The sequence below is a fragment of the Bubalus bubalis genome, chromosome 6 (genome assembly GCF_019923935.1).
Source record: "Bubalus bubalis isolate 160015118507 breed Murrah chromosome 6, NDDB_SH_1, whole genome shotgun sequence".
In the NCBI taxonomy this organism is placed as follows: domain Eukaryota; kingdom Metazoa; phylum Chordata; class Mammalia; order Artiodactyla; family Bovidae; genus Bubalus; species Bubalus bubalis.
In genome coordinates, this window is record NC_059162.1 from 21,639,579 (window position 1) to 21,659,717 (window position 20,139).

A 20,139-nucleotide genomic window follows, 5' to 3' on the forward strand; every position below is an offset into this window, starting at 1 on the left:
TGCTAAAGAACAATCAGCACCTCCTCCCTCTCCACACCTGGTTATCTTGACTCCACAAAAATAGCTGTAATCATTCCTTGTAAACAAGGACAAGATCAAGGTCAAGTGTGGGAACGTGAGAGCCTATGTCCCATGAACACATGTGAACAGAGACAATCATGTCCCCGTTGCCTGAGGACCAGAAGCTCAGAAGCCAGCTGGTCTTCAGGGCATGGGCTATTTACAGTTCACTCCGTGTAGCCCTGCAGATGAGTTCTGAATGTTCCTTGGCAGAGCTAGTTTGGGAGTAGCTGTCCCACCATGGGGGTAGGAGGGAAGGGGCAAAGAACAGGAAGGCTGTAATGCCCAGTGTGTTACACTGGACTGTTGAAAACAGGTAAGGAGAGAAGAAAGGTTTACTAGGCATCCCCTTCATTCCTCCAGCCCTCTCCCAACTAGGCCTCACCCTAGACAGAGAGACAGATAAAAACATTTTATTGAAACTGTAAAACTTCCCTTATTCCTCTTAACGGCTCACACCCAGAAAGAACTATAAAAAATAGTTAGGGGCATGTGTACAGCTATCTCAGCTCTAACAACTCCAGTCCTCGTTTTGACCCTCCTTTTTTCCTTTCATACAACTGAGACACTGGTCCTTTGCCCTTTTCCCCAAGATATCAGAGGAGATACCACACCACAGGAGAGAGGGAGGGTAAGGGCAGAGAAGAGAGCTATCTACTGTCACTCTCCATTTCTGTCTCCAGGGACCAAACAGGTTCGCTGGATTCTAAGCAAAGGATTTGCTTGTCCACAAAACCAAGTAATAGGAGACAGTTAGTCTCTGTGTCCTAAATCAAGAAAGATATGAAGGTCCAGGGTATTGTTTAGAGTCTGTCTTCAGTATATGCTGCTGCTAAGTCACTTCAGTCGTGTCCGACTCTGTGCGACCCCATAGATGGCAGCCCACTAGGCTCCCCTGTCCCTGGGATTCTCCAGGCAAGAACACTGGAGTGGGTTGCCATTGCCTTCTCCAATGCATGAAAGTGAAAAGTGAAAGTGAAGTCGCTCAGTGGTATCCGATCCTCAGCGACCCCATGGACTGCAGCCTTCCAGGCTCCTCTGTCCATGGGATTTTCCAGGCAAGAGTACTGGAGTGGGGTGCCATTGCCTTCTCCGGTCTTCAGTATATAGCCTCATCCATATTGTCATCACTGTCACCCCCAAAGTCCTCCCCATTGTCAAAATATGACATGATGTAATCAGTTTCCTGAAATAGAAAAAAAGGAAGGGAGGAAGAAAGGTTAGGTCAGGCATGCTTTCAGCATTCTCCTTTCTCCCTAGGTAGCAGTCTCCTCCCCTCCCAATCACAGCACTCCAGGCTTGGGAGGTCCCTGCAAGCTGTAGTTCACTCTTAAGAAGAGCCTAAGGTGGCTCAGAGGATAAAGCATCTGCCTGCAATGCAGGAGACCCAGTTCGATCCCTGGGTTGGGAAGATCCCCTGGAGAAGGAAATGGCAACCCACTCCAGTATTCTTGCCTGGAGAATCCCATGGATGGAGGAGCCTGGCGGGCTACAGTCCATGGGGTCGCAAAGAGTCGGACACGACTGAGCGACTTCACTTTCACTTTCACTTAAGGACAGATAAAGCGGAGGGTACTATCCTTTGTGGGCAGTATCTCCTTTGGCCCTCCAACCCTCTGAAGAAAACATGCCTGGTGGACAGAGTTGAGATCCCTAGAGCTTATGAGTGGAAAAGACGGGGGTCTGAGAATGAAAGGTGGTTCCCTTTACCTCTTCATGTTCTTCTTCATCATACTCCTCTTCTTCTTCCTCTTCCTTCTCTTCTTCTTCTTCTTTCTCCTCATCTTCCTCTGAAGTCACTTCTTCCTCCTTCTTCTCCAGAGTCTTATGTGAGCATGAACAGGAAGAGAAACCAGACTCAGCTCACAGAACGGGGAGAACTGAGGCACCCATGGGCCAAAGCAGAGGAATGAATCTGGGGCCCAAATGGGCTCTATTCACATTTCTTCCTTACCTCTAGTTTCTGTATTGTTTCCTCCTTATCTTCTGTGGTCTTAGGGGGTCTCTTGGGGAGTATAATGGTGGTCCCTGGTGAGAAGATCACAAGGTGAACCATAAGAGAGGGAACTTCCTTCTTAGCTGTCACCCTCTTGCATAGACCATGTCACTTTGCTGCCCTCCCGTGGCCACCAGGGCACCCAGCAGCCATACTGGGTAGATGGGGTAGGTAGGCATCGGGAGAGCAGGCAAGACCACCCGCATCCTTGGCCCTCCAGTTGATAAAGGAAATCTGTACTTTCCCTCCTTTTCCCAGATACACTCACGTTCCTTCTGTAGCTTCCGCACTCGGATCTTTAGCTCCCGGGGCAGACGTCGCCAATCTAGAAACAGCGGGAATGTAAAAATCAGCCAGACTCTGCCTGGGGTCTCCTAAGAATGGTGACTCTTTTAAAGGAGAGATAAGGATCAGGGTTTCCCTGGTGGCTCAGAGGTTAAAGCATCTGCCTGCAATGTGGGAGACCTGGGTTCGATCCCTGGGTTGGGAAGATCCCCTGGAGAAGGAAATAGCAACCCACTCCAGTATTCTTGGGACAGAGGAGCATGGTGGGCTACAGTCCACGGGGTCACAAAGAGTCGGACACGACTGAATGACTTCACTTCAAGGATCAGGGTAAGGGCGAGGAAGGAAAGGGTTGGGTCAAAGTTGCTTGGAACAGAACTGTGGTTTGGATACCTCCAGAGGAGTAGGGGACATTTACCAGGTTTTTAGATAGAGTCTGTGAGTACGCTGGAGCACATCTAAGCCTTCTGAATAGGGTGGAGGTTGAGGACAGAGGAGGGTGGATAGGGTGGTGGCTTGAAGCAACTCAAGCATTTGAAAGAAAAGAAGTCAATGTAAGGGCCCATCACCTACCAGGGTTCCAATCGATGGCATTGTCAATCGGCCCTGACATCTGATATTTGTCTGAGTAACGTTCCACATCTGAGGGATCAGAGGTCAAGGGTCAAAGTTTTATCCTATCAGAACCCTCGGGTTCTTCCTGAGGATCTAGCCCTCTCAAAACTCAGAAATTGTCTTCCTCACCCCAAACCCAGAGCCCAGGGAGGGCAGCTTCAGTGATGATCTTCAATACTCTTTTAACCTGTCTTTTCACCACCCGAAATTGCAATGTTTTTGCTATCTCTCTTAACCCTAAGGCATGGCTATATTGACTGGGAGTGTGTTACAGTGGAAAGTATACTAGAGCAAGAAAATAGGGTTTCTGTCTTCCCTCTACTCCTTGTTCATGGGAGTAACTTGGGCAAGTCTTTTAACTGTCTGAACTTCAGCTTCTAGAGCTTTAGGAGGAAAGTACCAGTTGTCAATACACTGAAATACTATACTTCCACACCACCTGGTAAATACCCACTATCCCAGGCCTCCCAAGTATGCCCCCTTCTCCAGTCCCTCCTGGCTCCATGACCTCTTCATGAGCCACAAACCAAAGGGCTAATATTTTAATTTGCAGGGCTTCTCAGAGACCCTTCTCAACTCCTTCTGACTGGTTAGTGCCTGCAATATCCAGATTGTTAAAAATTTCTAATACACCTCCCCATTTATATCTGTAAAATGGGCACCTTAATACTTAAGCTCTTACTGTCCAAGACTATTGTGAAACTCAAAACAAACCATGGATACCATAATGCATTTCAAATGCAGGGGTAATTACTATGATCTCCCCAGCTAGGCAGTAAGTTTTCTGTGTCTCTTCTGACCTCTCTGGGGCCCCAGTGGTGCTAAGTACAGGGCACTACTCATGAAAGGCACTCAGAACATTCAACTAACCTCTCTTGGGGACAGCAGGCCGGATGAAGTAGGGGAGCTGCCGCATGGCCCCTCGAAGCTCCTGCTTCAGGGCCAGGACATATTCCCCTTCCTCTCCTGAGGGCAGAGGCACTGGGCGGAACTCCAAGGGCTAAGAAGGCAGAGGCAATGGTCAGTTCAGAGAAAAAATGCTGGAGTATAAATCTAGGAGGGCCTCTCCTCTCCCCACACTTCTATCCAATGCTCCCATTGAGCAGGGGACCAAAGGCAAATGCTGGGAGCAACACAGCATTTTGGAAGCTGGGGAGCAGAGAGTATAAAAAGTAAGGGCAGACACTTCCTAGTCTGGAAAACATCCCATGTAAGTTGCAAGTACAGAGACAGGGAGGGGCCAGATAAGGATGATTCTGATGACCCAGGAGGAATCCAGGATCGCATACAGTCAGTCAAGGGCATAAGGGAGTCTTGGGAAAAGGGGGCAGACACTCACAGGGAAGAGTGGAGAAGGCTGCAGGGTGGGTGGGGGCAAAGCATCCCCCTTCCCAATGCCCACGGCCTCCACGTTGAAGGTCAACTGGCCCCGGCCACAGCCCCGGCCCCCACCCCGGCTGGCCATGATGGAGGGGGCCTGGGGATTCAGACATCCAATGGGAAAAACCTGATAAAGACAAAAACAAAGAGAAAAAGTACAGTAGAATGGACAGGAAACGAGGGAGGTACAAGACACTCAAATTGTTTCTCCCAGAGACCTGAAAAGCCAGTTTAATTCAATGAATTTTGAGAAGGCATGGTGCCAGGCAAGGTATTTCTGAAAATATAAATAAGGATGAGACATGGTCCCAACAGGACAGATAATTGCAACATGGTGTAACTGGTGTAACTGAAGCACAAGGAGGAAAGTGACTAGACACTTGGATAAAATTTCCCTATGTTCCCAAGTTAACTGGATGTTTATCATCAGCTGCATACCTACATATGATCTTTGAATTCTTTCTCTCTCTCACTTTCCAAACCCAACTAGGCCCCAATTCAATCTAATGCAATGCATTTCAGCAAAACATTTATTAAGCATCTACCATGAAAAAGGTAGTGTGCTAGACACTGTGAGGGAACAGAAATGAGTCATCAGTCTCACTGTCAATTGGTTGGGGGTGGGGGGGTGCTGTGTGAGAAGAAATATTACACTCAAACAGATCTTTTTAAACGCCACTTGGAAACACAGAATCTTAGAACTGGAAAGACACATGGAGTCTTCTAGCTCAATAATCCTCCCAGTACAGTACTACCTTCTGTAAATTGTCAGTCATTCAGCCTCTGGTGGCATTTTCCTAAAGAGATGGTGTCCTTTTCCCCCAAGGTAGCCCCTTCCATGTGATCAACTGTGATGAATTGAAAGTTCTTCCTGCTACTGTAACTGAACTCTGCCTCTTACCATCATTTTTGAAAAACCAGTCAGATAGGCCGGGAAATTCAAGAAAGTCATCAAATGAAAAAGAAACTTGAAAGAAATTATATCCCAGTAGCAGGGAAGATACCTAGCACCCAGATCTTAGTTTCTCATACTACTCTCCAGCAAAAGGAACCAGGGCTTCTTGGAGAAATGCAGCTTCTCCAATGGGGCAGGAAATACACAGGATGAGATTGAAGTATCTTGTAGTGCCAGAAAGTAAGAAAGTGCTCAAAAAACAACACACACATTGATGGGGCTCTGTCAAAGGTACATAAGAGGCAAATGAAAGAGCTCCCAATGGCCAAAGCCTGAATAAGTTGAACCATAAAATAAAGTAGTATTGGAATGTAATATCAAAGTATAAGATAAATATCCAGAGACTATACTGATATACAAATAAACATTTGAACAAATTAATACATGGGAGAGGAAAAAAAATCCCATATGCAGAATTTTAAATAAATTATGTAGAAAGAAAGTGTTAGTCGTTTAGTTGTGCCCGCCTTTTTAAAACCCCGTGAACTATAGCCCACCAGGCTCCTCTGTCCGTGGAATTCTCCAGGCAAGAATACTAGAGTAGGTTGCCATTCCCTTCTCCAGGGGATCTTCCCAACCCAGTGATCAAACCTAGGTCTCCTGCATTGCAGGCAGATGCTTTACCATCTGAACCAGCAGGGATTCCACCCTAAAAGGGGAAAGTGTAATTCCTCACTGCTTAAGTATGGCCTGTGCATAGGGAATTTTGTCCAAAACAATTTTGGAAAGGTGGGGGGGGTGGGTGGTAACTTTACGGTATAGAAATTGGACAAGCATTACTTCAGTCAGGTGACCAAGGTCAACATGAACGACTTTAAATCATATCATTAGTATGTACCCTTGTGTGCTCAGTCATGTCGAACTCTTTATGGCCCCTTGGACTGTAGTTCACCAGGCTCCCCTGGCCATGGAATTTTCCAGGCAAGAATACTGGAGTGGGTTGCCATTCCTTCTCTAGGAGATCTTCCCGACCCAGAGATTGAACCTCTGTCCCTAGCGTCTCCTGCATTGGCAGGCAGATCCTTTACCACTAGCAGATGTGATATCTTCCTCCCCCAGACTGATATCCCAGTCTGTAAAAAGGAGGAAAAAAGCAGACAAATTCCAATGGAGAAGCATCTTATAATATATGTGACTAGTACTCTTCAAAACTGTCAGGGTCATCAAAAACAAGAAAAGTTCACACTTCCATTGTAAAAGAGAGCTGTCCTAGTGGTAGCATTCTTAAAAAAAAAAAATTCCTTTTGTTTTCTAATTTCAGAAGTAAAAGTAAGTAAAGTCACTCAGTCGTGTCTGACTCTGTGACCCCATGGCTTCTCCGTCCATGGGATTTTCCGGCAAGAATACTGGAGTGGGTTGCCATTTCCTTCTCCAGGAGATCTTCCCAACCCAGGGATTGAACCCAGGTCTCCACATTGTAGGCAGACAAACAATGGTACCCCACTCCAGTACTCTTCCCTGGAAAGTCCCATGGACGGAGGAGCCTGGTAGGCTGCAGTCCATGGGGTCGCTAAGAGTCGGACACGACTGAGTGACTTCACTTTCACTTTTCACTTTCATGCATTGGAGAAGGAAATGGCAACCGACTCCAGTGTTCTTGCCTGGAGAATCCCAGGGACAGGGGAGCCTGGTGGGCTGCCGTCTATGGGGTCGCACAGAGTCAGACATGACTGAAGCGACTTAGCAGCAGCAGCAGCAGCAGAAAACTTGAAAAGATACAAATGAGGTATAAAGAAAAACATCTACTAACCATGATGTAGTAATAATCATTACGAATATTTGCATATGCATCCTTTCAATACCACTTCTGTATTATACATACAGTTTGTGCATATATAAGTCTCTATATATATAGACATAATAAGGCCATGATAACTAATTGTAATGTGGTATCCTGGACAGGATCCTGGAACAGAAAAAGAGCATTAGGTAAAACTAAGGAACTCCAAAGCAAGTATAGACAATGTATCAATATTTATTCATTAATTATAACAAATATACCATATTAATTATTATGTTAATAATAGGGGAAACTGGTGCCAGGGTGTATGGAAACTTTTTGTACTATCTGCTCAGTTTTTCTGTAAATCTCAAAGTGTTTTAAGAAATAAAATCTATTAATAAAGAAAGAAACATGAGTTATCAATTCAAAATTCACAGTTCTCTGACCTTCCTTGTTTTTCATTACCCTGACAGTTTTATTAAAGATTACTGATCAAATATATTATAGGATGTTCCTCAATTGGAATTTTTCTGAGGTTTTTCTCTTGATTAGACTGGGGTTGTGGATTTGGAGGCAGATGATCAACAAGATAAAGTGACACTTTCATCACATCATATAAGCATACATACTAATAACATGTTAGTTATGGAACTATAAGAGACAATATAATACATAATCATGACCTCTCAAATTAGTGGTTCATGATAAAATTGTTCCCACAGTCCAGAGAAGAGAGAAAGCTAAGAGGACTAGGATGGTGAGGGGAGGCTTTAGGAATCACAAGGTCCCAAGTTTGAATCAGGCCTTAGAAATCATGTTTCCTTTCTTTCTTTCAACAAATATTTATTGAGCATCTACTGTAATCTACTATAACTTGTAGCTCAGTTGGTAAAGAATTTGCCTACAATGCAGGAGACCCAGGTTTGATTCCTGGGTCAGGAAGATCCCCTGGAGAAGGAAATGGTAACCCACTACAGTATTCTTGCCTGGAGAATCCCATAGACAGAGGAGCCTGGCAGGCTACAGTCCACGGGGTCGGAAGAGTCAGACACGACTTAGCAACTAAACCACAACCACCACCACTATAAGCCAGACATAATGCTAGACAATGGAGATCATGGTGAATCCTTTACTTTAGACATTCAGCTTTCCTTTGATAAACCATATCTAATAAACTGTTATCCAGCTTCAATTTAAAACTTTTTAGCAAATCTTTTTATCTCACTTTACAAGTCATTCCATTTTTGGATATTTGTTCTTTAATCAAAATCCAACAAATAAAACAAGAAATATATGACTCAACAAAATGCACTCCACAAAAGATGTCAGGGAAAAAAAGATTTAAAAATATATACAAGGTAATCTATTTTGTCAAACTTACACACACCCATACATATAAGTAAAAAAGTTGTTCTTTTTCAAAAAATTAATTTATTTTTTATTGAAGGATAATTGCTTTACAGAAAAGTTTTTATTAAAGGGTATACAACAAGAATTAACATTGGTTAATTTAAGGTGATGGGTTTTGGAGATTTTTTGGTAATATATATTTTAAGCACTGTTTTTCCTCTGTACCAAAAAGGTATTGCTTTTATAATAAGAGTAAAATATTCATTAGAAAATTAAAAATATAGTAACTGAATAGTAGATGAGATTAACAATATGTAACAGGAAGGAGAGGGTAGGGAAATGTTTGCTTAAGAAATCTGGAAAGCTTCAAGTCCAACTGCCATGAAAAATGTGAGGAAAAGACAGCTGTTAATGAGGTATCACCTCACATTAGTCAGAATGGCCGTCATCAAAACGTCTACAAACAATAAATGCTGGAGAGGGTGTGGAGAAAAGGGAACCCTCCTACACTGTTGGTGGGAATGTAAACTGGTACAGACACTACGGGGAACAGCATGAAGATTCCTTTAAAAACTAAAATGAGAACTACCATATGACCCAGAAATCTCACTCCTAGGCGCATACTTGGAGAAAACCATAATTCAAAAAGATACATGCACCCCAATGTTCACTGCAGCACTTTTTGCAATAGCCATGATATGGAGGCAACCTAAATGTACATCGACAGATAAACAAAGACGGTGTGATACATATGATACAATACAATGGAATATTACTCAGCTATAAAAAGGAATGAAATTCTGCCATCTGCAGAGACTTGGATGGACCTAGAAACTGCCATACAGAGTGAAGTAAGTCAGAAAGAGAAAAATCAATATCATACATTAACACATATATGTGGAATCTAGAAAAATGGTATAGATGATCTTATTTGCAAAGCAAAAATAGAGACAGACATAGAAAACAAACATGGATACCAAGGGGTAAGAGGGTGGGTGGGATGAATTGGGAGACTGGGATCTACATATATACGCTATTGATACTATGTATACAATAGATAACTAGTGAGAACCTACTGTGCAGCACAGGGAACTTTACTCAGTGCTCTATGGTGATCTAAATGGGAAGGAAATCTAAAAAAGAGAGGATATATGTATACGTGCAGCTGATTGACTTTGCTGTGCAGCAGAAACTAACATATTGTAAAGTCTAATGAGAAGTAATAAACAAATAAACAAAAACAGCTGTTAGTTAATAGATTAAACTGTGATCTGACTTAAAGAACACATTAGGTGAGAGGTCCTGTCTTATAGATGTGAGAGAGGGAGTAAGAATTTGCTATTGTGTTTTCAGGCCCTTTCATGGGAAAACACTCTTAACTAGCCGGCTTAGGTATCCCTCCATCTGATAGATACAGTTCTATCAACGGAGACAGGAGCTGTTTTGATTGCAAAGCAGTAAGGAGTTAAGAAAAGGCCATGAGCTTTGAGGTGAGACAAATCTAACTCCATTTCCACATACTGACCAAGTGACCCTCAAGAAATGTGGGGTAAAAAGAAGACAGATTTGGAAGAAAAGTTATGACCAACCTAGATAGCATATTCAAAATCAGAGACGTTACTTTGCCAACAAAGGTCCGTCTAGTCAAGGCTATGGTTTTTCCTGTGGTCATGTATGGATGTGAGAGTTGGACCGTGAAGAAGGCTGAGCGCCAAAGAATTGATGCTTTTGAACTGTGGTGTTGGAGAAGACTCTTGAGAGTCCCTTGGACTGCAAGGAGATCCAACCAGTCCATTCTGGAGATCAGCCCTAGGATTTCTTTGGAGGGAATGATGCTAAAGCTGAAACTCCAGTACTTTGGCCACCTCATGCGAAGAGTTGACTCATGGAAAAGACTCTGATGCTGGGAGGGATTGGGGGCAGGAGGAGAAGGGGACGACAGAGGATGAGATGGCTGGATGGCATCACTGACTCGATGGACGTGAGTCTGAGTGAACTCCGGGAGCTGGTGATGGACAGGGAGGCCTGGTGTGCTGCAATTCATGGGGTCACAAAGAGTCGGACACGACTGAGCGACTGAACTGAACTGAACCTGGTGGTTAGGAAACTGTAAACCATCCATCTGTACCCTACTCAGCTTAGGAATCTACAAGGCTCTTCTATTTAAGATTGTGATTAAGTGATTATGATTCTTGAAGATGTTCAAGGTTTCCTATAATCTGGTCCCAAACTACCCCTCCATAAACATCATGCATTCTCCTTCCCCCATAAACAACATCCAACATATGTTATACTCATTCCCAACTGAGCCATAATTGTTTTAATATGGTAGAAATTACTAAAAAGCCTTTCTTAAATTTGATGTTATTGCTTTTCTGTATTTTTTTTTTGAAAACTGCTTCTTAGTAACTTCTACTACATTACACAGTTCAGCACAGTTGGGAATGAGTATAACATATGTGAGATCCTGTTGATTGTGGGGGAAGGGGAGTGCAAGAGTGAATAATAGGGAGGGTTGATGTTTCCTTATCTGTAAAATGGAAATAATAATAAAACCACCTTAATTCATTCAACGAATATTTACTCAGTTCTTATTCAGTGTCAGGCACTGTTTCAAATGCTAGGGATGTAGCAGTGAGCAAAATGGACAAAAACTGCTGCACCCATGGAGTTTAAAAGGAGCTTACATTGTAATGGAGGTCTCGGTATACAAATGTTTCAAGTCATGAGACTGGGAGAGATTCCTAAAGGAGTGGATGTGAAGAGAGAAAAGAAGAGATCCAGGGACTGAGGCTTGGAGCACTCTAACGTTTAGAATTTGCTATATTTGTAATAAATAAGACAAAGATTTAACACTCTTATTATATTAGAACTCATGGAAATGAAGAAAAATCATCCCAATAGAATAAATATGCAAAGAACATGAATAGACAATTAACAAAGAATGGTCAATCAAACTATTTTTTATCTATAAAATTGGCAAAGATTTAAAAATTAATCAGGCTTCCATGAGTTTTTTTGAAGTGGACACTCTCATACCTCACTGGAAGAATTATAAATACAATATTTTGGGTGAGCAATTTGACTCTTTGAATCTACAGCCTTTTAAAAGTTAATATATCCTTAATCCAGTAATCCCACTTTTAAAACTTATCCAAAGAAATCACCAGATACATAGTCAGAGATAGAAAAGCATGTTTATCAAAGAGCTATCCATAGTAGCACAAATTCTGAAATAACCTAAATAGTCCAACAAAAAATGAATGGTTGGGGCTTCCTTACTGGAGAAGGAAATGGCAACCTACTCCAGTATTCTTGCCTGGAGAATCCTGTGGACATAGGAGCCTGGTGGGCTGCTGTCCATGGGGTCAAACAGAGTCCGACACAGCTGAAGCGACTTAGCATGCATGCATTGGAGGAAATGGCAACCCACTCCAGTATTCTTGCCTGGAAAATCCCAGGGACAGAGGAGCCTGGTAGGCTGCCGTCTATGGGGTCGCACAGGGTCAGACATGACTGAAGGGACTTATTAGCAGCAGCAGCAGCAGCAGCAGCAGCAGCAGCAGCAGCAGGGGCTTTCTCAGTGGTCCAGTGGTTAAGAATCTGCCTTGCAACACAAGGGACACTGGTTCAGTCCCTGGTCCTGGAAGATCCCATATGCCATGGAGCAACTAAGCCCGTCTGCCGCAACCACTGAGCCCAGGCATTGCAACTTCTGAAACCCATGTGCTTAGAGCCTGTGCTCCTCAACAAAAGAAGCCACCACAATAAGAAGCCCACACACCGCAACAAAGAGTAGCCCCCACTTGCCATAACTAAGACACAACTAGAGAAAGTCTACTTGAAGCAATGAAGACCCACCACAGCCAATAAATAAATAAATCTTAAACAAAAAAAAGACCTAATGACCAACTTCAATAAGTAGGCTTTATTTTTAAAAATATGAATGGTTAAAAAAAATCAAATATCTATCTTAGACTATTATGTAGACATAATAAAAATTTCAAATAATATTTAAAGACAGAAAAATGTTCACAATATGATGTAAAGTGGAGAAAGCATAATAAAAGGTTGTATTTGTCGTATGGCCCTATGTGTGTAATATATACACAAAAACACATATAAATACATATGTATACATGCAGGAAATAAATTGAAGGGATTCATTGTCATGATATAATAGACATTTTATGGTTTTCTAGGATAAATGTATATTACTTCTATAAACAGAAAACAAAGAGATATTATCTTTAAGAATGTTACCATTAGGACAGTTCTGTCTCTTTTACAGTGAAAATGTGGAATACATTTTGTTGAGCCATATATTTCTTGTATTTGTTGGATATTGATTGAAGAGCAAAGTGAGATAGGAAGTTCTCTTACTAAAAAGTTTAAACAGAAGCTGGATAATAATTTACTAAATATGGTTTATCAGAGGAAGGATGCATATCTAAAGTAAAGGATTCACTATGATCCCCATTCTCCAGCATTATGTCTGACATATAGTAGATGCTCAATAAATATTTGGCTGAAAGAATGAATACATGACTCCTAAGGTCTGTTCCAAACTTGAGACCTTGTGATTCCTAAAGGCTCCCTTCACCATCCCAGTCCTCTTAGCTTTCTCCCTTCTCTGGAATTTGGGACCAATTTACATTATGAACCACCAACTTAAGAGGTCATAATGATATACTGTATTGTATTTTACTTTGTGTTTTATTAATTGTTCTCTAATTACATCAGAAGTTTAAATTTTTCCTTTCCAATCAAGTCCATCCAATTAACTTTTCCTGGGCACTGTGCATTTAATACATAATACATTGCATTGTATTAAATACTAGAACTTGCCCTACAAAACTTTATATTCTAAGTAGAATAGAAACATTAAAGAGGGAGAGGGCACTAAGGGCTCCAGTAAAAGTACACATAAAATGCTATCATCAGACTGACGAACAATTAATCCTGAAAAAAAAAAAAATTGGTCCAGGAAAGCTACAGGTAGGAGGTAATATTTCATAAGAGTTTTGATAGACAACGGGAGTCTGTCAAGCTCTTAGTACTAATAGATTTAGGGGAAGCTGGTTCACAGTAAAGAGTCAGAGGTATCAGAGAGAGTCTTCCACTTTCTCCTTTAATATATCTCCCCTTTGCGAGAAGGAAAACTATAGTTCTCCAGTGTATAATCAACACAGCAAAGGGAGCCCACAGGGAGAGGGTGGGGAACTAGAAGGGGGCAGATCCAACAGGCTGCCGGAAAGCGTTGTCTCCCTAGCTAGCAGCTGGTCCCTGGTGAACTAGTTCGGGAGGTGCGGGATGGAACCAGGTCAGAGCCACCAAGTCGGGGCCTTACCTGCTGCCCCTCCCCCACGCGGAAAACACGCCGCAGCCAACTTGAAATTTGCTTGTCTTCTTCAAGCTGGTGGCGTTCTAGGTCCGCCTCCCAGAGCTCCCCATTGGTGAGTTCTCCCAGCCAATCTAGGGGGAGCCGAAGAGGTCCGCCCACTTGAAGCTGAGGAGGGGAGGGAGGGAGAGAGTTAGCCGGAACTCAGGCTAGCCAGCCGGGTGAGTAGAAAGATGGGGTTGCAGAACCAACCAGGGGGTCAGTCATTTCAGACCCCATCTCAGATGGAGGACCCCTTGGCCTGGCGACGGTTCACAGAGGGAAGCTGATCCTTAGATTTCACCGAGGGACTCTATAGAAAGAGCTTCCACAGAGAAAGAAAGCTCTGTGAAACTTGCTCCGTTGGGGATCATTCTTTTTGTGGCTTCACATTTGGCTTCTCCTCCATTCCTCCAGTCTTCCCTTCAGTTCTGCGCTGCTTCCCTCCAGCACTACCCATGAGTATTTCTTTTCTAGAAAAATGTTTTCCTGTAGGTTGCTGCCATGTCTGTGAGAAGATGGAAAGAGGCTTTGGGAAAGGAAAGATTAAGAAATCAGATAACCAGAGTTGGGGAGATAGGGCAGGAGTCCAGTGTTTACTGCATTTTCCACCTCCTTCCAGCTCCTCCTAGCCTTTGGTTAAAGAGGGGCGGGGGGTGGGGTGGGGTGGGAGGAGGGGTCCCACTTTCACACACACACACACACACAAAAACATAAACAATGGGGAAAGAGATCTGAGTAGAGATAGAATCTAGAAGTTAGTCAAGAACAATAACCCTGATGTCAGAGAAAACGGCCCTGGGAGTGAAGCCTCTGGACTGGGAAGGCTGTTGGTGGAATGGCAAGCACCCAGCCTTTGAAATAGGACAGAAACAGAGCTGTGAAGCTTTGGAGAACTGCTTAACTTTACTAAGTCACAGTTTCTTTATAACAAGAAAATAATTCCTACCTTATAGCATTGTTGTGAGGATTGGAGATAATGTGTGTACTTACATAATTGGCACATAGTTGGTTTCCAGTAAATTATGTGTGCATACTAAGTTGCTTCAGTTGTGTCTGACTCTTTGTGACCCTGTGGACTGCACCCTGCCAGGCTCTTCTGTTCATGGGATTCTCCAGGCAAGAATACTGGTGTGGGTTGCCATTTCCTTCTCCAGGGGATCTTCCCAACCCAGGGGTTGAAACATGGTACCTAATAAAAATGGGTAGCTTCCCTGCATATATTTATCTCTCCCCCTTCTTCAGGAACATTATGTCTTGTGTCTGGTGGCCTCCAGCCTCTGAATTATCTCAGGTGAGTTTTCCAAATCCTTAGGATTTTTTCCTCACCCCCTACCCCCCACTTCCCCTGATGCCTTCCAGCTGGACACAAACTCATTCCTAAAATATGCAGATGGAAGCTATGGTAACCATGGAGACAGGGCAGGTGGTGAGGAGAGGCAGAGACAGAAACTGAGAGAAACCGACTGCTACAGATAGGGAGAAAGAAGACTTTAAGGAACGATTCAAACAGAGACCTTCAAACAAGATGGGAAAATGAGCCTAAGCAAGACCGAGAATAAATAGATGCAATGAGAGAGAATGTGTTACAAGGTTCATTCTTCTCTACCCCTTTTCTCTCTCTCTTCCTCCCATCCCTCCAAAAATATGGGGAGGAGGCATCTGGGAATAACCCCTTACTGTATCTAAAAATGACCCCAACCTCCGCATACTTATCTAAGTCTGTATAAGGAAGCTGAGGTCCAAGTTTATTTGTGATGCATGTTCCGGTTGCGGGGAGGTGTAATGAAGATATATCGCTGTGTCTGACTCCAGCTCCCCCTGACATTTAAACTAGGAGAAGGCAGCCAGATCTCTTGCCTCCCTCTGTACAGTAAAGACTCCAGCTGTGGATCCCATCGCCTCTCTCTTCACCTCTCTATATAGTGTACCATGTACTGTGTGGCAGGTCAGACCTGGTGCACCGGCACGCATCAACGCACGAAGAGCGGAGAATGGGGATCTGCTGAAGCTAGACGAAGAATTGGGATGGTCCCAGTCTGGGTCGCGGAGGAGTCTCTTAAGGAACATTTAGGTTTGTTGTGACTGAGGGGCTAAGAAAGGGAAGTCAGGATTGGAGCCTCTAGCTTTTGAGGGTTTATGTGTGCATGGGTGGGGTAATGGTTTGGTGCCTGACGCCCCCACCCGCAGAGACTAGGCTATAAATAGGGAAGCATAGCTCCGCCCCCCCCCCCCCCCCCCCAGCTTCTCTCCTCCAGAGCCGGCGCTGTGCCCGGGGCGCACCGGGAGGAGGGACCAGGATTCTGTGCCCGGGCGCAGATACTGACACCAAGGGAATCCGAGTGCCCACCCCCACGCCATGTGGGCCCCCAGGAACCCGGCTCCGCCACCCCAGCTGCCCCGTGGCCCTGGCCTCAGCCCTGGCCCGGAGGAGATTCTGCGGACTTACAGGTATCAATTTGGGTGCACAACCTGGGAGGGGAAACAGCAAGGAGTGATGAGGAATATAGCAGGGGCAAAAGAACCCCCCAATTCTCCCCCCACCCTTTTTAGGTCCCAAACGCAAGCTGCCTCCCTCCCCCCATTCAGTTTGTGGGGCTGTGGCAACCTAAAAGAGGTTAGGAATGGGACTGTGTGTGTGAATGTATGGGTGCATGTGTGTGGGTGGGTGGCGTTCAACATCCTAGAAAGGGGGATTCCAAGTGCGGATAAGAAAAGGGGGATGCTGGAAAGGTCTGATAAGCCGTGGGGTGAGGGTGGGGGTGCGGATATCCCTGCGCGTGCACGTACGCGTTTGCACGCGTGCTCGTCCTTCAGTGCGGGTGCACCCTTCTCATCTCCTCAGGCATGCGCTGGGGGGATGGGGGCGGCTCAGAGGCATGAGTTAGAAGAAGGATTGTGTACCATGCCGTGGAGATCTCCCCCATCCCACGCGGGTCCTTCCACCTGTGCCTCAGTTTCCCTGCCTGAATCAGTAAATAAGATCTTTCTCTTTTTTGCAGGGATTGGCTTCGCCACTGAGCCCGCAGGCCTCTGCCAGCCACCACCCTCACCCCCCTAGGCGTCCTCGGCAGGTCCCAATCCCGGCTCCAACGGTGCTTTCTCCCCAGAGGCAGCTATGCTGCACACCGAGGGCCACGCTCTTCTTCGGGCCGTGGGTCAGGGTAAGCTACGTTTGGCCCGTTTGCTTCTGGAGGGGGGCGCCTACGTGAATGAGGGTGATGCTCAAGGGGAGACTGCGCTAATGGCGGCCTGTCGGGCCCGGTACGACGACCCCCAGAACAAGGCACGCATGGTACGCTACCTTCTGGAGCAAGGCGCGGACCCCAACATCGCAGATCGCCTAGGGCGCACGGCGCTCATGCACGCTTGCGCGGGCGGCGGGGGCGCCGCGGTGGCCTCCCTGCTCCTTGCCCATGGCGCGGACCCCTCAGTCCGAGATCACGCCGGCGCCTCGGCGCTTGTCCACGCCCTGGACCGCGGGGATCGAGAGACCCTTGCCACGCTGCTGGACGCCTGCAAGGCCAAGGGCACGGAGGTCATCATCATTACCACTGACACCTCGCCCTCCGGCACCAAGAAGACCCGCCAGTATCTCAATTCCCCACCGTCCCCGGGGGTGGAGGACCCCGCTCCCGCTCCTCCTAGCCCCGGGGTCTGCACGTCGCCTTCGGAAATCCAACTGCAGACTGCAGGAGCGGGAGGACGAGGATTGTTATCCCCTCGCGCCCAGGAAGAAGAGGAGAAGAGGGACGTATTTGAATTCCCTCTTCCTAAGCCCCCAGATGAACCCTCCCCTTCCGAGCCACTCCCCAAACCACCCCGCCATCCTCCAAAACCCCTCAAAAGGCTCAACTCCGAGCCCTGGGGCCTAGTGGCCCCTCCTCAACCTGTCCCGCCTGCCGAAGGGAGGCCGGGGTTCGAGCGCCTGACCGCCGAATTCAACGGCCTGACCCTGACAGGTCGACCGCGTCTTTCCCGACGTCACAGCACCGAAGGCCCAGAGGACCCGCCCCCGTGGGCGGAGAAAGTGACGGGTGGGGGTCCTCTCTCTCGCAGAAACACAGCGCCAGAAGCTCAGGAGTCTGGCCCCTCTTCAGGGCTGAGGCAGAAACTGAGCCGCATGGAGTCGGTGGAGCTCGATACTCCCGGAAATCTTTGCCCCGACTCGCCCGAGTGCAGCCGCCCGTCCCTGGAGCGCCGCAGATACAGCGCCTCCCCGCTGACCCTCCCTCCAGCAGGCTCGGTTTCCTCCCCACGCCAGTCCCAGGAGAGTCTTCCTGGGGCTGTATCTCCGCTGAGCGGGCGGAGGCGGAGTCCCGGGTTGCTGGAGCGGAGGGGCTCGGGGACGTTGCTCCTGGACCACATTGCGCAAACGCGGCCAGGTTTCCTGCCCCCGCTCAATGTCAGCCCCCATCCTCCCATCCCCGACATTCGCCCCGGAGGTCGGGCGCCTTCGCTGCCCGCCCCTCCCCAGGCTGGGGCGCCAGGCTCTCCCAGGACCAAGCGCAAGTTGGTGAGACGCCACTCCATGCAGACTGAGCAGATCCGCCTGCTAGGGGGCTTCCAGAGTCTAGGCGGGCCAGGGGAGCCTGGGCGCTGAGAGGAGTGAGAGGAGCCAAGGCGGGTGGGGATCAGGACCTTGGGACGGGTGGGAAAACCAGTTCACACACACACTATGGACATAGAGGTCTCTTGCATGTGCTCATGGGCACGGTGCACACATACATGGGTAAACATGTGTCCACAAGCACAGTACTCGTATTTGCAGGGAAGGGTAAGTACTCTATTTATTGGGCATATAGACTCATGCATTCATGCCCTGGTCACTTCACAGTGCATTTGGGAATTTCTCGTGCCCATGGACACAGCGCACACAGGACCACTTGTGCTAGGGCCCCCAAAGGGTCCCAAACTCAACTTGCATTTGTTCAGAAGCATTAGGGAGCCCCTACTTATGGGTAATCTCCAATCTCTTTGCCCTCCTGCAACAGTAATCCCTTGCTTTCCATGTATGCCCTGCAACACAGCCTGCTCATGATTTTGGACATGCTACCCTCTTCGTGAATATCCCACCCCATTCTGCAGGTCTTGCTTTTCAATCCAGGCCTGGATCCTTGTTCACACCCTGCTTCCAGCCCTAACCACTTTTCAGGATAGCTTCTTTACTCCCCTTGGGAATATCCTGCAGCAATCCCCAACCTCAGTTCTGCTGCTGCCCTCCCTGCTCTCAGCTTTACTTCTCAGCTTCCAGCTTTTTCTTCCCAGCCCGTCCCCCTAACCAATACACCAGGTTGTTTCATTTTCCCAGGAGGTGGGTCATGGGCTCTAAGCTGCTCTTCTGTCCATCTGAGCTTATGAACACCCCCACAGGTTGACAGGGGGAGTAACCCTAAATCATTCCTCTCTCCACTTGATATATCAAATAAATGTGTTCAGAAGTCTCTGTTTTGTCACTTCTGCTGGGGGTGGAGGGTGTGGGGGAATGAGGACTAGGGAGGGAGGGTGATGCTAACTATAGCTAGCTATAAAGATCAGGGGGCTACTTCAAGGCTCCATCCACCTTCTTTCCAGGAAACCAATTGTGGTTGTAGAAGAGGCAAGTGTCCCATGTCTTGAAGATTTTAAGGCATCTGATAGGTTTTCATTTCCCTTAGTCTCCCCTATGTCCATCCTTAAATTCTTTAAGATTCCTACAAAGAATCTGCCCCCTCCACAATCAGCAGCTATATTACAGTAGATTAACTGTCCCTCTTTCAAGCTTCCTGCTTCCTGACCACTCACAGTTTTTCCTTGGTGGGGGGCTAACTTTCATCTCACCAACTGCATTTCATCCATTTTTTTCCCCTACTTCTGCTTCTGTTTCCCCATCCTTGATTTCTGAGGCTCTGTTGGGTGGAGAGGGAGGGAGAGAGAGAAATAGTATAATTTCCACCTAGGTAAAAATGGTATGATATTCAACTGACAAAGGGTGGGTGTATGTATGTGCATGTGTGTAGTGTGTGTGTAAGAGTAACAGTAATTGGAGGAACCCAGCCGGAAAGGTTCTATGAACAAAGGCACCTGTCTTAATTTGCCCCCTGGACCTTTCAGCTTGCTGGTTTTCTTCCTGTACTCTAACTCTTCCTTGCTCTAATGATAGGTAGGGGAGCAAATCTACTGTTTCTTCCTTCAACGAAGAATTGATGAAATCAGAAAATTGCCCAACAGTTCTGTATAACAAGAAGATTAAAATATTGGAAATCAGAAGACCTATTGTCTAAACCTTCCTTTGCTACCTCCTGGCTATTTAATTTTGGACAATATATCTAGCCTGTCAATTTCCTTATCTATAAAATAATAAAATCTAGTTAGTGATTGCAATTATTAGATAAGACAATCCACTAAAGTACATT

At 46.0% G+C, this 20,139-nt stretch overlaps 2 protein-coding genes across 6 annotated transcripts; one reads left to right on the forward strand and one right to left on the reverse strand.

Moving 5' to 3' along the window:
* Window positions 1-1,032: 1,032 nt before the first annotated feature.
* POLR3GL (RNA polymerase III subunit GL) lies at window positions 1,033-17,187 on the reverse strand. Of its 3 annotated transcripts, XM_006040913.4 has the most exons (9): window positions 17,049-17,187; window positions 13,715-13,873; window positions 4,296-4,463; window positions 3,827-3,956; window positions 2,915-2,983; window positions 2,325-2,381; window positions 2,015-2,088; window positions 1,771-1,884; window positions 1,033-1,246 (listed from the first exon to the last, which is right to left on the reverse strand). In XM_006040913.4, exons 3-9 carry the CDS (start codon window positions 4,419-4,421, stop codon window positions 1,160-1,162), a joined length of 657 nt encoding a protein of 218 aa, XP_006040975.1. In that variant the 5' UTR covers window positions 4,422-4,463; window positions 13,715-13,873; window positions 17,049-17,187; the 3' UTR covers window positions 1,033-1,159. The 3 variants fall into 3 exon arrangements, with proteins under 3 accessions (XP_006040975.1, XP_006040976.1, XP_025143745.1); XM_006040914.4 differs by lacking the exon at window positions 13,715-13,873 and having other exon boundaries at window positions 17,049-17,185; XM_025287960.3 differs by lacking the exons at window positions 13,715-13,873; window positions 17,049-17,187 and adding an exon at window positions 7,042-7,197.
* On the forward strand, window positions 13,881-19,188 carry ANKRD34A (ankyrin repeat domain 34A). Of its 3 annotated transcripts, XM_025287959.3 has the most exons (5): window positions 13,881-13,926; window positions 14,990-15,038; window positions 15,693-15,818; window positions 15,989-16,195; window positions 16,747-19,188. In XM_025287959.3, the coding sequence occupies exon 5, from the start codon at window positions 16,863-16,865 to the stop codon at window positions 18,345-18,347; it is 1,485 nt and encodes a 494-aa protein (XP_025143744.1). In that variant the 5' UTR covers window positions 13,881-13,926; window positions 14,990-15,038; window positions 15,693-15,818; window positions 15,989-16,195; window positions 16,747-16,862; the 3' UTR covers window positions 18,348-19,188. The 3 variants fall into 3 exon arrangements, with proteins under 3 accessions (XP_025143744.1, XP_044800384.1, XP_006040973.1); XM_044944449.2 differs by lacking the exon at window positions 13,881-13,926 and having other exon boundaries at window positions 15,671-15,818; XM_006040911.4 differs by lacking the exons at window positions 13,881-13,926; window positions 14,990-15,038 and adding an exon at window positions 16,298-16,361 and having other exon boundaries at window positions 15,544-15,818.
* Window positions 19,189-20,139: the final 951 nt, after the last annotated feature.